This window comes from Erpetoichthys calabaricus, chromosome 15 (genome assembly GCF_900747795.2).
Source record: "Erpetoichthys calabaricus chromosome 15, fErpCal1.3, whole genome shotgun sequence".
NCBI classification, from domain to species: Eukaryota; Metazoa; Chordata; class Cladistia; order Polypteriformes; family Polypteridae; genus Erpetoichthys; species Erpetoichthys calabaricus.
This window is the reverse complement of record NC_041408.2, coordinates 30,620,672-30,634,733: the sequence shown is the minus strand read 5'-3', so window position 1 is coordinate 30,634,733 and position 14,062 is coordinate 30,620,672. Positions and strand designations below refer to the sequence as shown.

The window sequence follows — 14,062 nt, the reverse complement described above, 5'->3', positions numbered from 1 at the left end:
CGCAGTGCTTCACATACTTAAAAGCCAAACAGCCCTATTGATTTTCCTCTGCCTTTATGACAGTCTCTGCTCCTGACTCCTTTGAAGAGGAAGATATGTTTGCATTCTTTTAATTGTGAGACAGAACTGTCATCTCTGTCTTGTCATGGAGCACAGTTTAAACTTTTGAAAAAGAGACAAATGTTTGTTTGCAGTGTTTGAATAACGTTCCTGTCTCTCTACAACCTCCTGTGTTTCTGCGCAAATCTGTGACCCAAGCATGACAATATAAAAATAACCATATAAACATATGGTTTCTACTTCGCGGATTTTCTTATTTCGCGGGTGGCTCTGGAACGCAACCGCCGCGATGGAGGAGGGATTACTGTACTCTTCAGATTAAAGCATGATGTATTAGAGATAAGCTGTGCACACAGGTGAGCCTCTTACATGTCAAAATTTTAGTTACTGGTCTACAGGACACACACCTCTCTTGTACCCAATAAAAATACAGCTTGTCACTCACTCAGTCACTCACTGACTCATTCACTCTTGCTTCCACCATTGCCAATTAAACACAACACAAAACATGGGTTTTCCCATCCTCTGTTCTTACAAAGGTGTTTATGTATGAAGACACTAACACACCAACAAAAAAAAAATTACATTTCCTATTACTTTCTGCATACAGAGATTTGCATGTTTTCTGCTATAATATTTATTATTATATGTGTTTGCAAGCTTTTGACATATTTTTTATTATACCATTAAAATATTTTTTCCAGATCCATACTGCAAGGAGAATTTCAGTCCTGTATATCGAATCAATCAATTTATCATGTACAATTAAGTCAAGCACATTTTCCTTTTCTTTTTACATCTCTCCAGCAGACTTTAGGACTTCTTGTTTGGATCATTATCCTACTGAAAGTGGACAGGGTGTGTTTCAGTTTTATATATTTACAAAGGGGCTTTGCCCCCTGCTCTCTTCGCTCACCATCCCAGCCCACCGGTCTGCACTATGCGCCAGCCACTTCCCATCTCTGCCGCTCGTGTTGTGAAGAGGGGGGCTTAACGCACCCCAAGGAGACATGGTCGCTCCTCCGACACCTCCTTTTAAAAGGTGATACAATGGGAAACACATACAGTTTTTTTTTTTTAACCTCCTCTTTGCTCAATCACCTGCTGGCTTGCTGCTGCTGACGTGCTGCCTAATCTGCATCTTGCACGGCACACTTCTATTATACCACCTATGTCCATACCTTTTCATCAATATCTCATTGAATTTTGATTCCATGTTTGGAATTACATCGTGACAACACAAAGTATAACTGCCCGTGAGTGAATATCGTTTCTTTCTCTCTACAAGAAATGTGTCTGACAATAGCATTCACACAACTGAGAAATGATTGAACCGTGTGTGTGGTTATGTGGGCAGGACTTTTCCAAATCTTTTTGCATAAGTTGTTGTCTCGTGGGGCTTCCGGCCCCGGGCGTGCTTACATCTCTTGGCACGAAGACTCGTCTCGCGGGAGGTGAAAGTGTCTCTCTGAGACAATCATGTCTTGTCTCCTTTTTTTTTATAATAGAGAGATTTATTTTTGGAGTCTAGGAATATCTAGAAGTTGTCTTCTAGCTTGAACATTTTTATCTTGTGCTGCGAGGTTATACTTCCCTGGCACATGAAAGATTAAAAGAAAAATGTTATGTTTTACATATCTTTAAAAACTAGCTAAGAGGAGCTACAATGTCCTGCAGTGAAATTACTATATACTGTATATGCAGCAGCCATATTACGTGCACTTCAGAAAAGGTTATCCACCTGACGCTAAGCATGTTCAGGCCCAGCCAATACTAGGATGGGAGACCATCTAGGAAGGGCTTGGGTTGCTGCATGAAAGAGGTTGTGGTAAGGCCAGCAGGCTTCACGTTCCCTGTGGTCTGTGTGTGGATCTCAAAGCCCTGGTGCAGTGACAGGGAAACTATGCGGTAAAAATAGCTTCGTCCTTCAGATGAGACATAAAACCAAGGCCCTGACTCTCTGTGGTCATAGAAGATGCCTGGGCATTCGTTGTACAGGCTAGGGTGTTTCCCGATGTTCAGGCTAAATTGCCCACCACGGCCTAGTCATTCTGACCCACTAATCATCCCTCTAATCTCTAATTGGATATCTCTTTTACCCCTTCACCACCTAATAGCTAATGTGCATTGAGCACACTGACACAAAATGGCTGTTGTTGCATCATCCAGATTTTTGTTGCATATTATTGGTGACTGCAGTGGCTTCCCACTCACTATGCAAAGCACTTTGAGTAGTGAGAAAAGTACTATATAAATGTAATTATTATTATTATTATTAATTTATCTGTTTTTTGCTATGTGCAATTTAATTATTTTATCCTATAATTTATTTGGTCAGCTTATTGGTCTACATGAGTACTTGAAATTCAGTATTTGACTTAGATACCTTACAGAGACCATTGTGTTTATTTCACTATTAAAATGACCGTGCATGCTGACTATATTCGTTAGAATTAATCATATTTTAGTCATTTTGTCTAATATCTAGCTTACTTATTTTTGAGCTTTTTTTTTTAATAATAATAGTCAAGTCCAAAATGTGTTTAGATATTTTTTAATTAATGAAAATGTTAAATTATTGTTGGAGAGCAAATCATTTTCCAAAGCATTGAAAATAATGAAATACCCCCTAAAAATACTTTTATATCATTTAAATACAACTCTACTTAAAGTGTGCTTTCTATGAAAAGTAGCCGAGAATTTGTATGTGTAACACGAGAGGTCTAATTCCACTGAATGTTTTTATCCAGGATTGTTGCTGTGTTTAAACTTTTACATTTACTGGGACCAGAATTCTGTGCTAGGAAAGCCTGGAAGAAATACCAGTATGTGCCATTATCAAATGTAAAATGGAAAGTGGCATCTTCTCTGAAAACCAGATAGCATGGTCTGTCATTAACAGTCATTTTATTTACAGAAAAATATTTTTTTATCCTCTTTTAGTTGTTTTTTTTCCTTGATATTTTGTTCTTCTTTATAGTAACATGGTTTGACTGGAGGAGAATACAATTACAGTGATCATGACTAGCAAGTCATACATTTAAGTAACCACAAAAGATAAAATCATTTGTTTTCTCTTTGTCTTGCAGGTATCAGAGATTTGAGAAAGCATTTTTACTTGCTATTGACATTGGAGCGCGTGACCTCTACATGGTAAGTGGCATCTTGGTCTGTATCACTGACATTTCATTTTTGTGTTAGAGAAGATAAGCAAAACATTTCGAAACCCAGAATAAGTCTCACAATAAGACCCTTTTTAATGGGGCATGCAAAAAATGTCTAATTTCTTGATAATTGATATATATTTATTAAATTAGATAAACAGGTAATTAGATAATGAATGACTGGATTTACAAACAAAACATTATCAGTATATAAATAATTTCTTGATAATTAATATACATTTATTAAATTAGATAAATAGGTAATTAGATAATGAATGACTGGATTTACAAACAAAACATTATCAGTACATAAATAATTTCTTGTTCCACTCGGAACAAAAAACACATTATGACTTCCTTACTAATGGCATCAGAGTGTACAGACCTTCAGTATACCTCACAGTATGTTCTTTATTAAGTAGGCTTCAGCAGCTTCCCTGCCCCTCTCAAATTTTGCTGTTAATTGTAAATGTGCATAGAATTAAGAATAAAATGTGATGTGATCACAGAGTGAAATGCACCCACTTACACTATATGGGTAATTCAAGTATGTGTTAATCCTGCTTAAGGCTCCCAGTGACAGTTTTAATTCAGATTGATTTGTATGGTAACTTTGTGGCTTGTCCTGAGCTGAAGACCCACTTACATGCATTTTGATGTTCAAAACAAACAAGAGTTTACATGAAATGTATGCTTCTCAGTTTCTGTTTTGGACAATCCTGTTGTTTTTCATTCAGCTTGTACCCTTGTTCTGATCAAAACAATAAGCAATATTATGTTTATACAGTTTATTCTTTATGGTATCTGGGTAACATTTTTATGCAATACTTTGCCCATTAATGTCATCTACTCAAAAGTTCTCCATTACTTGTATCACATTTCCAGTCCTGCTTATTAATAATATCTGACCCCCTTCTGCATCATTTAGATGACCTTTAAACTAACAGTGAACACATATTGCCATCTATAATAATTTTTTTTTTTTAATAATTTTTTGCATTTATATAGCGCTTTTCTCACTACTCAAAGCGCTCAGCAATTGCAGGTTAAGGGCCTTGCTTAAGGGCCCAACAGAGCAGAGTCCCTAATGGCATTGACGGGATTCGAACCGGCAACCTTCCGATTGCCAGTGCAGATCTCTAGCCTCAGATGGGGCGGAGTGGTGGCTCTGAGGCTAAGGCGCTGCGCTGGTATCCTGAAGGTTGTCCGGTTCAAATCCCCGTCACTGCCAAAAAGAGATCCTACTCTGCTGGGTCCTTGAGCAAGACCCTTAACCTGTAATTGCTCCAGGGGCGCTGTACAATGGCTGACCCTGCGCTCTAACCCCAAGGGGTATGCGAAAACTAACAAATTTCTAATACGAGAAATCGTATAAGACAAAAAAAAAAAAACAAAACAAAAACAAGTATACAGTTTGGTAATGGGGATGTTACAGACCCTTTTCTATGGAACACGCAGCCAGTTGAAGTTTAGTGAGTCCTGATTGAATAGGTATATGCAATCTGTACATTACCACAGTTTATTTGATAGGAAAATTTACAGTTTCAAAAAAATTAACAGTTTGATAGGCATTGGTATTAATCCCAATCAGTTTTGTAGGGTAAGAATACAGTAAGTCTCCTACATATGAACCTTCAAGTTATGAACTTTCAAAGATGTGGATGTGCATGTCCAATAAATGAAAAATTATTTAAATAAATAAAAAAAAATTCTAAATTGTAGCATAACTTCAACTTCAGCGCTGCATATAAGTTAGTTTGTGTGTCTGGTGCTAGGCGGAACGCAAAACCCTTCCTGTTATTGTACTGTACATGTTTTTTGTAGGAGTTGAGGTTGGGTGCCTAGGCCAAATTTGTTGGACTTAACGAACAAACTGGACTTGCAAACACGTTCTGGGAACAAAACTTGTTCATATGTAGTGGACTTACTGTAATGGTTCCATATAATGGATAAAATATATGCATCCAAGATTTTAAGTGCTGTGAAATAATTGACAAGAAAGCAGGCACTAGCAGTGAAATTGTACTGCACTGCAAGTTCTTCATTGGCCTTTTCACAGTATATCATTAAGTCCAACAGTTTTAATTACTCCTTTATGATTGGAAGCCTTATTGCTTTGTTCATATATTGCAGATTACTAGCATGCACATATTGCATTACTAGAACCTCAAGTTCTAAAACTTTGTTAAGTGATTCTGCTTTGTAATGTGTGGCTGTCCTAAGCTGGTATGTTTCTGTTGTTTTAAGTTTACAAAGCACCTGTTCATTGCAGATCAGTATCTATGCTAGGACACAACATTTTATATCAAGAGCTTATTGAAAACCAAAGCATTCTTTACTCAGGTATATGTTTGGTGATGTATACAATTCAATGCTATAAATGTGAAACTTAAAAATAGAAATGCCACAATGAAATAGCAAGGATTCAAAGATGTAGGCTACTTCCTTCTTAATCTTTCAAAAAGCCACACAAACCTCAGTTTTTACTCAATGAGTTCCCCACACCCTGACATTTCACTGAGCATATTGCTCCTTTCGCTGATGGAAAAGCAGCTGCTGTGAAGCATACGGCGCACGGCTTTGGTAATTGGATTCATTTTCTTCTCTGGCTTGAAAGAATAGTTTATTTATTTCAGAGTCAACTAACTAACCTTAGGAAACAAATACTCTTTTGTGAAAATAGCCACATCTGTTATGATGGGTTAACTCTTTAAAGAGTCTTTTTTTGTTTTTAGGCCCTCAGAAAGCATTCCCTCCATTCCTACTGCTATTCTAACCCACACCAATGCAAGTTATTACATTTGCCAGTGAAAATGTTTGCATCAAACCTGCACCATTTATCTCCTGACCAGAACTGGAAAGAGGGTTCTGTGTAAAAAGGATATTAGGGTCTTGCGCACCTGTCCTCAGCTACCATGTTCTACAAGGATAAAAGTTATGTGCCCTTTATGGTTTAGAACTTAATTCATATGTACTGTATCAGCAATGTTAGTGGCCTCTGCTGCAATGTCTGTCCAAAGTTTGTTATTCTCCATTCATTATAACAAATCTTCATGAGAAAGATTCTGGTTAGAATTTCAGAACTGAAATAAACCCTTGGACATTTTCAGTCCACCTGTCTGCCTTTGTTCATACTCCCTATTTATTTTTAAAATTTTTTACTTCATCTCTATGTAGAAATATATTTTGGGAGAAATGCAGCAGAGACAAAACATCAAGAAAGTTTATGACTTTGTAATCAAACATGTCTTTAATCACAGCCATTTTAAAATTCTCTAAAGAAATCAATTCATTTCAGCATCTTTCCATAGAATTTACAAAAAGTAAAAATATGTGTGGAATTGTGACCTTGTGTCACACGTTTCTAAAATCACATTAACAGAAACCTGACCAAGCAGTCTGGTCAGTATCCTTTTAGTCACCCATGCCATCCACACTGTTTCTTTATTTCTCTGATAATAGGGCTGATTCTTTGAACCTTCTAGCTTTTCCCTAAAAGTCGAGCCACTGCTCAACTTAAATTGATAGGAATACTTTCAATCCGTTCCCCACTAAGTACAGCTGCTGAGACCAGAATTGAAAGGTGGAGTCTGTTCTGTGGACCTTGAAAGCACTCAGTATGTCACCTAGCGACATGAGAAAGTGACAAATTATGAACGCTTCCACAGCTACTTTTAAAACAACAAAGCAGTGGTGAGGACCCAAAGGCTTTGACGTCTCACCCCACATTCTGCCCTCCCATTTAATTAGCTACAGAAGTAAAATTAACCTGCCTTTAAAAGTCCTCTGTAAAGCCTCTGCATGTGGCCCTTGTTTTCTAAGATCTTGGCCCACAATGTCACACGAGGTCGGATGGACAAAACCAATAGCACTTCCCCCTAAGTCTCACAGCATGCCCCTTCTCCACAGCTGATTCAATTGTTTTCAAAGAAACAATGGAGGAAAAGCCTTTGTTAAAAAAATTCTTTGGATAGGAGACTCGTTTGCTGAAGAGTTTTGCATAATGATGACATTCTATAGCTCTAATTACACTTTGATAAAGCCAGATAATTTATCCAATTAGGTCATTTGTCAGCACTCCACTTGTATGATGTATAATTAAATAAGAATTCTGATTACAGAATGAGATCTGTGCTTTGTTCATAATGGGCCTTGTTTTTGATTTTGTTGCAAAAAAAAAAAAAAAACTGTTATAGACTTCTGTCGGCAATGCAGATTAAGCAGCATTATTAAAATTCATGACCGAGCAAGCTGTACGGTACTTTAGAAAATCTGATTTATTAGTTGTTTTATACAGATGAGCAATTAATGCTATTAAAAGGTTAAGTCATGGCCATTTATCTGATAATTGTGTTATAAAACTCTGTCGTACTCTGGATTACAGTAATGACTTTATGTTTTTTGCACTGTTTGATGTGCTCTAGCATGTGTTCTTCTGAAGATTCATAATATATGCTGGTTATCATTTGATTACTGTAAAATTTAGATCTTCAAGTAGTAGTATCTGAAAAAGACAAAGAATGAAATAAAAGCTTAATGATATGATTGGATGTCTTTCTGTGAACGAAAGAAAGGCATGCAATGGGCTGTCAGCTACAGTTGTAGAAATCAGTGAAAAGATAATAGGCTGTGCTTTTTTCTTCTTACTTTATATCCCCCCAATCCCTTCTACCATTTCTCCAAGCTGTTCCTCACACCAACCCGCTGTGCACTAGACGACCCTTATATCCACCATGTCTGCTAATATGTCAATCTGTTACTCGTAAGAAATACATATTTCCTTTACTGCCAAGTACTTTATGTTTAATCGTTTGCTTTTTTGGTACAATGTTTAAAAAGATAATAAGAAGTATTACACATCCAGTATAAGAAGACACAGCAGAAATTTAAACCTGACACTCTCCTCCATTGGGGGATCAGAGTTGCTTGTCACTAGCTTGGCCATCACACTCACTCTCTTCTTATTGTTTCAGCTATAATTAACTAAACAGAAAGAAATTCCAATACAGGCTTTACTGTGTCGCCCCCTAACAAACAAGTACGGGTGAACTGAGAACAAGCAGGTCAAAGCCTCCAATTTTAAGGGTCAAAAGCACCAACTTAACATTTCTTTTTATGCATCAACCTGGTCACCCTTCCACTGTTGGTAATTAAGAAAAGAAAAAAGGAGACATTCCAACAGTGACTTTAAATTAGTAAAGGGCTGTGATGCTGGCGGTGCTAACTAGAGCGGCCTGTAATGAGTGTCAGGGGGTTTATTGTAGTCACAGCACCACACAGAAACAGCAAGTATTCAGTGGTAAACTAGGAAAAAAATGCATGTGAACGCAGAAAATATGGCTCATCTCTTCAGGCTGTTTCCATTACATATCACTTTAAAGGTTTCATTTCATACAAGATAGAGGCAACAAGTATTAAGCCGGCCCATGAATAGATTGCTATCAGGCTTTGGTAAATCAGGCTTTCTCCTTAGTGTAAGCAATTGTTGAGGATTCTGTCAGCTGCATTACTTTTAATCTAAAGCCTTGCACCACCACATTTTTACAAGATAATTTTTATTACAATTAATAACGCATGTACATTTTAAAATGGTAAAAAAGAAACATATCAACAACAACAAGAAGATTATTTTAATGGGTGCCTAATAAATCAAAAGACTTCCTAAAATCCAGTGCTTTGTGTCTACCTACATCAGGGCGAAATAGCTCTGTCCTTGCGAGGTTCTAATTTTGTTTGATAAGATCACCTTGGGAATGTGACTAAATTAAACTTTCAAATGTTTTCATCTGGATTTTCTGATGTAAACTTCAAGCAGATTTTATTTTCCTTTTTTAAGCATGTCAGTGTCACAGGCTCCTGATTCGTTTTAGATTAATCTCTTATTTTGCTTTATTTTCAAAGGACATCCATTACTTAGCTCTAGATAAGGGTGAATTGGTACTGGCTGAAGTGGCGAAGAAAAAGGCTAATGAAATTGATGCAGAATCAATAACTACTGGAGTTGGTAAGAAATCTGTCAAGAAAAAAGACATTTTAAATCAGTCTTTCTTTTAAACATTTCACATAAAATAGATCTTTTCAGGTAGGCTTAAATTAGTTGTTCACAGATTGAAAATAATAAATAATGAATGAAATTAAAGTGTATAACTAGAAAAGTAATGCTATGTTTGACTTTAAGGTAGCTTTGCCTCTACACCTAGTGGCTTCTCCAGCACTTTTCTTCTCATAGTGACATGTAAAATATATCTGAAGAGGAGCAAGATTTGCTCCTAATTGTCTTTGAATAAACAACAAACATTCATATTTCTATGTGTGTGTTCATTTTATTGTATCACAGAAGAGGAGGACATTTTTGAATGAAGCTGTATTGCTAGAAACAAATATTCTTCCATTTTCCGATCCTCTGTTTTCTAGGTCAGGATTGCATGGAGCCAGAGTTTAACATGGAGCAAAAGGCTTATGTCAGATATCAATCCTTGAAAAAATGCTGTTTACCACAGGATAGTCATTTTAACTCACAACAGGATAATTTAGAGATACCTTTCTTGAATCTTCCGTTAAACAGACAAAATGAGAAGGCATCCACTTTCCCTATAGCTTTTTATTTTCTAGCAGAGTTAGTAAATGTCCTCCAGAAAAAGCAAGTTGTGAAGTGATAATAGCTGCTGCTACTGCTGCTGATTATTATTCATGATATTAATAATAACAACACCTATTCTCAACAGAAGGAACACAATACAATCGATTAACTTATTAGCAGACACCACACTTATTTAGACTTTCTGTATTTGTTCAGACACAATCACTATATGGCCAAAATGTTGTGCACACCTGACCATTACGCCTATATGAGATTGTTCAACATCCCATTCCAAAACCATGGGCATTAATAAGGAGTTGGCCCACCCTTTGCAACTATAACAGCCTTGACTCTTCTGGGAAGGCTTTCCACCAGATTTTGAAGTGTGTCAGTGGAAATTTATGCCCATTCAACCAAAGCATCATTTGTGTTGGAGGAGAAGGCCTGTCCAGGCTTTCCAATTCATCCCAAAGGTGTTCTACAGGGTTGAGGTCAGAGCTCTGTACAGGCCAATGTCTTCCTGGCTTTGTGTCCAGGGTCACAGTCATGTCAGTACATAAAAGAGCCTTCCTCAAACTGTTGCCACAAAATTGGAAGTACACAATTGTATAAATGTCTTTGATTGCTGTAGCATTAACAGTACCCTTCACTGGAACCAAGGGGTCTAGCCTAAACCCTGAAAAACAGCCTCAGACCATTACCCTGCCTTCACCAAACTTTACAATAGGCACTAAGCAGTTCAGACAGTAACATTCACTTAGCATCCACCAAACCCACATTTGTCCATCAGTTTGCCAGATCATGAAGTGTGATTCATCACTCCAGCGAACATGTTTCCACTGCTTCATAGTGCAATGGCGGTGTACCTTACACCAACTCCAGCTACCGCCTGGCATTGTACAAAGTGATCTTAGGCTGGTGTGAAGCTGCACAGCTTTGGAATCCCATTTCAGGAAACTGCCAACTCACAGTTCTTGTGTTGATGTTGCTTCCAGGTGAAGTTTGGAACTCTGTTGTAAATGTAGCTTAGCTGTTGTATCTCCTTCCACTTCACAATAATAGCACTTACAGTTGACCAAGGCAGATCTGGCAGAGCAGAAATTTCAAGTACAGTTGTGCTAAAGGGGACATCCTATAACAGTGCTGCCTTTAAAGTCACTGAGCTCTTTAATACAACCCATTCTATTTCCAGTTCTTGTCAATGGAGATATCATGGCTATGTGGTTAATTTTACGTACCTGTTAACAATGAAACACCTGCATTCAAAAATTTGGAAGTGTGCACACATACTTTAGCCATAATGTTTCATACATAGTGTATTTAGCACATCCACAAGGTAAAACTAATGCAATTCTTACCTGTAAAGGAATCTGTCACATAAAATTGAATATTAGTAATTTACTATACCAAACCTTGACAAAAGTGATAGGCCTAATCTATAAATATCATAGAAAAAACATAAGGGAATACTTAAGATAATTCAACACCACCAAAAGTAGACATGGCAGCCAAAATTAAGCATATCCTACTAAATTATACAAATAAAAATGAAGAACTCGTAACAATTGTCACATCTCACTCCTGACCACACCTTAAGCTCACACCCTTAGCTCCCAATCATATCTGCTGTTGCTGGGCAGCAGTTGTTACCTGACATTATCTGAGACATTTAAGTGCTTATTGCTTAGTATTTATCCAGACAACACACTCAGAATAATCACTTGGATGTGCATCAACTAACCTTTCCTCTATCTTGCAGCTATACATTTGATATTATTATGTGCTGCCACAAATCCTTCATGTTAACTTGAAAGCAATACTCTGATTGACAAGAAAGTTTGTTTACAAGTTCCCATCATTCAGTTGGGGTGTAAAACGCAGACCTCCTCTAGCGTCATCATATGTGCATCAAATGAAAAGCCAAGTAAGGAAGGCTATATATTAACTCCAAAATGATTTTACATATTAATGACTAATGCTAAGGGCAACTTTTCTATATCTTTGTTGCTTTTTCTATATTTCCCTTTGGGAAGAGGGTGTAATTATCTTGTTTCAAAAGCTATGGGGGTAGCATTTTGCTTTAAGCATCGCAATATATTTCTCTAGCATGATGCAAAAGGCATCTTTTTTGACAAGGAAGTTTGTAAGGCACACATAACGCAAAATCAGACAATCCTATTTACTAGTGAAACTAATGAAATCAATACAGCTTAATAAAAAATGATTAGTTAAATAATAATGTCAGTAGTGCTTTATTGCAAATTTGTGTAATTACATGAGTGTACACTCTGTGCTTTACTGAAAAAAAATGTAAAAATTGTTCTCTATGTTGGCCTGTCTTTTTTTAGCCTCCTGTTTTTTTATATTTATATATTTTCATTGTAAAACTCTTTTTTTAATCATTTATTTAGATAGCAGAATAAGTGGTACAAACCAATAAAACATATATATTATTTCTGCCTTCAGTAACAAAATGTCTTAATCAAAGTACAAACTACTAGTCTCAAAAACATCACAATAGTAAAAAAAATTACCATATCAGATAGCTGCTCAAATCCACTCTCATCTTTTCATCTGCCACACTGACGTATTCTCACTTTAAAAGAAAAAATCCGTCTCAGTACCCATCCACTTATCCTTGTGGTTAACAAAATCCCACTAAAGCCAAAGTCAATTCATCAGCTCTGAAGAGAAAGTAATGTGCTTTATTATGTTGTTTGAACAAAGTGTTTGGAAAGAAACCTTTCAGCACAAATGTCAGTTGTAGACAACTGTGTACAAGAAAATTATGTGTTACTTAATAATGAAGATTTCTTTTTATTGTTATTGAACAGAAGACAGGTAAGGCAACATATTTTACACTAATAGCTTGTTTCAATTTGAATGAAACTAAAAAAGGAAAATACCAGCCAAGTATGTTTGGTTTAAGTTAAACAGGATACATTTTTACACTCTTTAATTGTTTACATTTCAAAGCAGATGTTTGGCTTTTACAGTATAAAAACAAAACATAATAACTTTCATTGTAGAAGGTAGAGAAAATCCAATTGATGTAATTGAAATCTGCTGTTTATTTATGTTTTCATACTAAAGGGGCAGCCAGTTAGGTTTTGGAGCCCTCCCTTTGCCCCCAGAAGGATTAAACTAGGCGGGCTCTGAGGCAATGCCAGCTTGGCCAGGTGCTATTCAGATGGCTGTTCCTCGCATACAAAGGCCCCTGTGGCTTGACAGCCTCTTTAGGTTTTCCTGCAGCCTTCACAATAAAGAGTTGCTCCAAAAGGGAAGCAAATTACTCATCAGCTGTTACCTAAACTGTACTGGGAATATTGTCTGATACTAGTGGTTTACTTGACCAGTATAACTTCAGTGCCTACACATTAAAGCAAATGAGGACCTGTTATTAATGAGTACTGGCATGAAATGACATGCCACTATATTATACAATGTCTTTAAAAAAAACACAGTCTAAATAGGGGAGCCAATCATCTTAATCACCGGCCTTTGGACTGTTTAATGAAGCAAAAACTAAACCTCTTTAAATATGTAGAAAAGATGCCCATTCAGTCTAAGTACAATGGGATGATAATGCTACCTGCTACTCTGTATTGTGGTGTTTTATATATATACAGTATGTATATGAATATATATGCTAGCTTTGCAATCTAAGTAGATCTCGGCATTAACGTTTGCAGTGCACCATGCGATGTGTTTGTTTTTGTTACGTGCCATTTGGTATGGAATTTATAAAAGCAGTGTTAATGTTCAGTAATGTTAATGTGTGTGATGTTCCATCTTTTCGATTTACAGAGACATAGCAACTAGACAGACACAGACACTTATTCTTTAATTAAGGTGGATATATAAGTATATATTTATTTATATGTATATTGAATATATATGTATATATTTGTATATATGTGTATATCTATGTATATATGTAAATACTGTATAGATATAAAATCAATGTAACCTCTATCGGAAAATCGAGGTATCGATACCCAAGTTCACTGACAGTCTTAAGTTAATTGGGACAGTTCTATTAGTGTTAATAAACTTAATGTTCCCCTGGCCAATAGAGAGCAATATACAGTAAATTAAATTTGTAAGGTTACTTGGGAGGACCACAAGCCTGGTACTCTCCAGTACAAGTCACTGATAAAAAAACCTGCAAGAACACCTGGTACCAATAGGAAGAGCTCCTCAAAGACAATATCAGGGCACAGAATGGCCATCAGCTAACCTGGGAGTACTTCTGAAC

At 36.6% G+C, this 14,062-nt stretch overlaps 1 protein-coding gene across 3 annotated transcripts in view; it reads left to right on the top strand.

Moving 5' to 3' along the window:
* The window catches only part of wdpcp (WD repeat containing planar cell polarity effector), a 424,187-nt gene that overhangs the window by 356,047 nt on the left and 54,078 nt on the right, over positions 1–14,062 (top strand). For 2 of the 3 annotated variants that reach the window (XM_051919684.1, XM_028820594.2), the window contains 2 exons: positions 3,150–3,213; positions 9,126–9,228. In XM_051919684.1, the coding sequence (XP_051775644.1) occupies positions 3,150–3,213; positions 9,126–9,228 (167 nt within the window). The remainder of the gene's footprint in view (positions 1–3,149; positions 3,214–9,125; positions 9,229–14,062) is intronic. The other variant, XR_007933616.1, reaches the window with a different exon arrangement.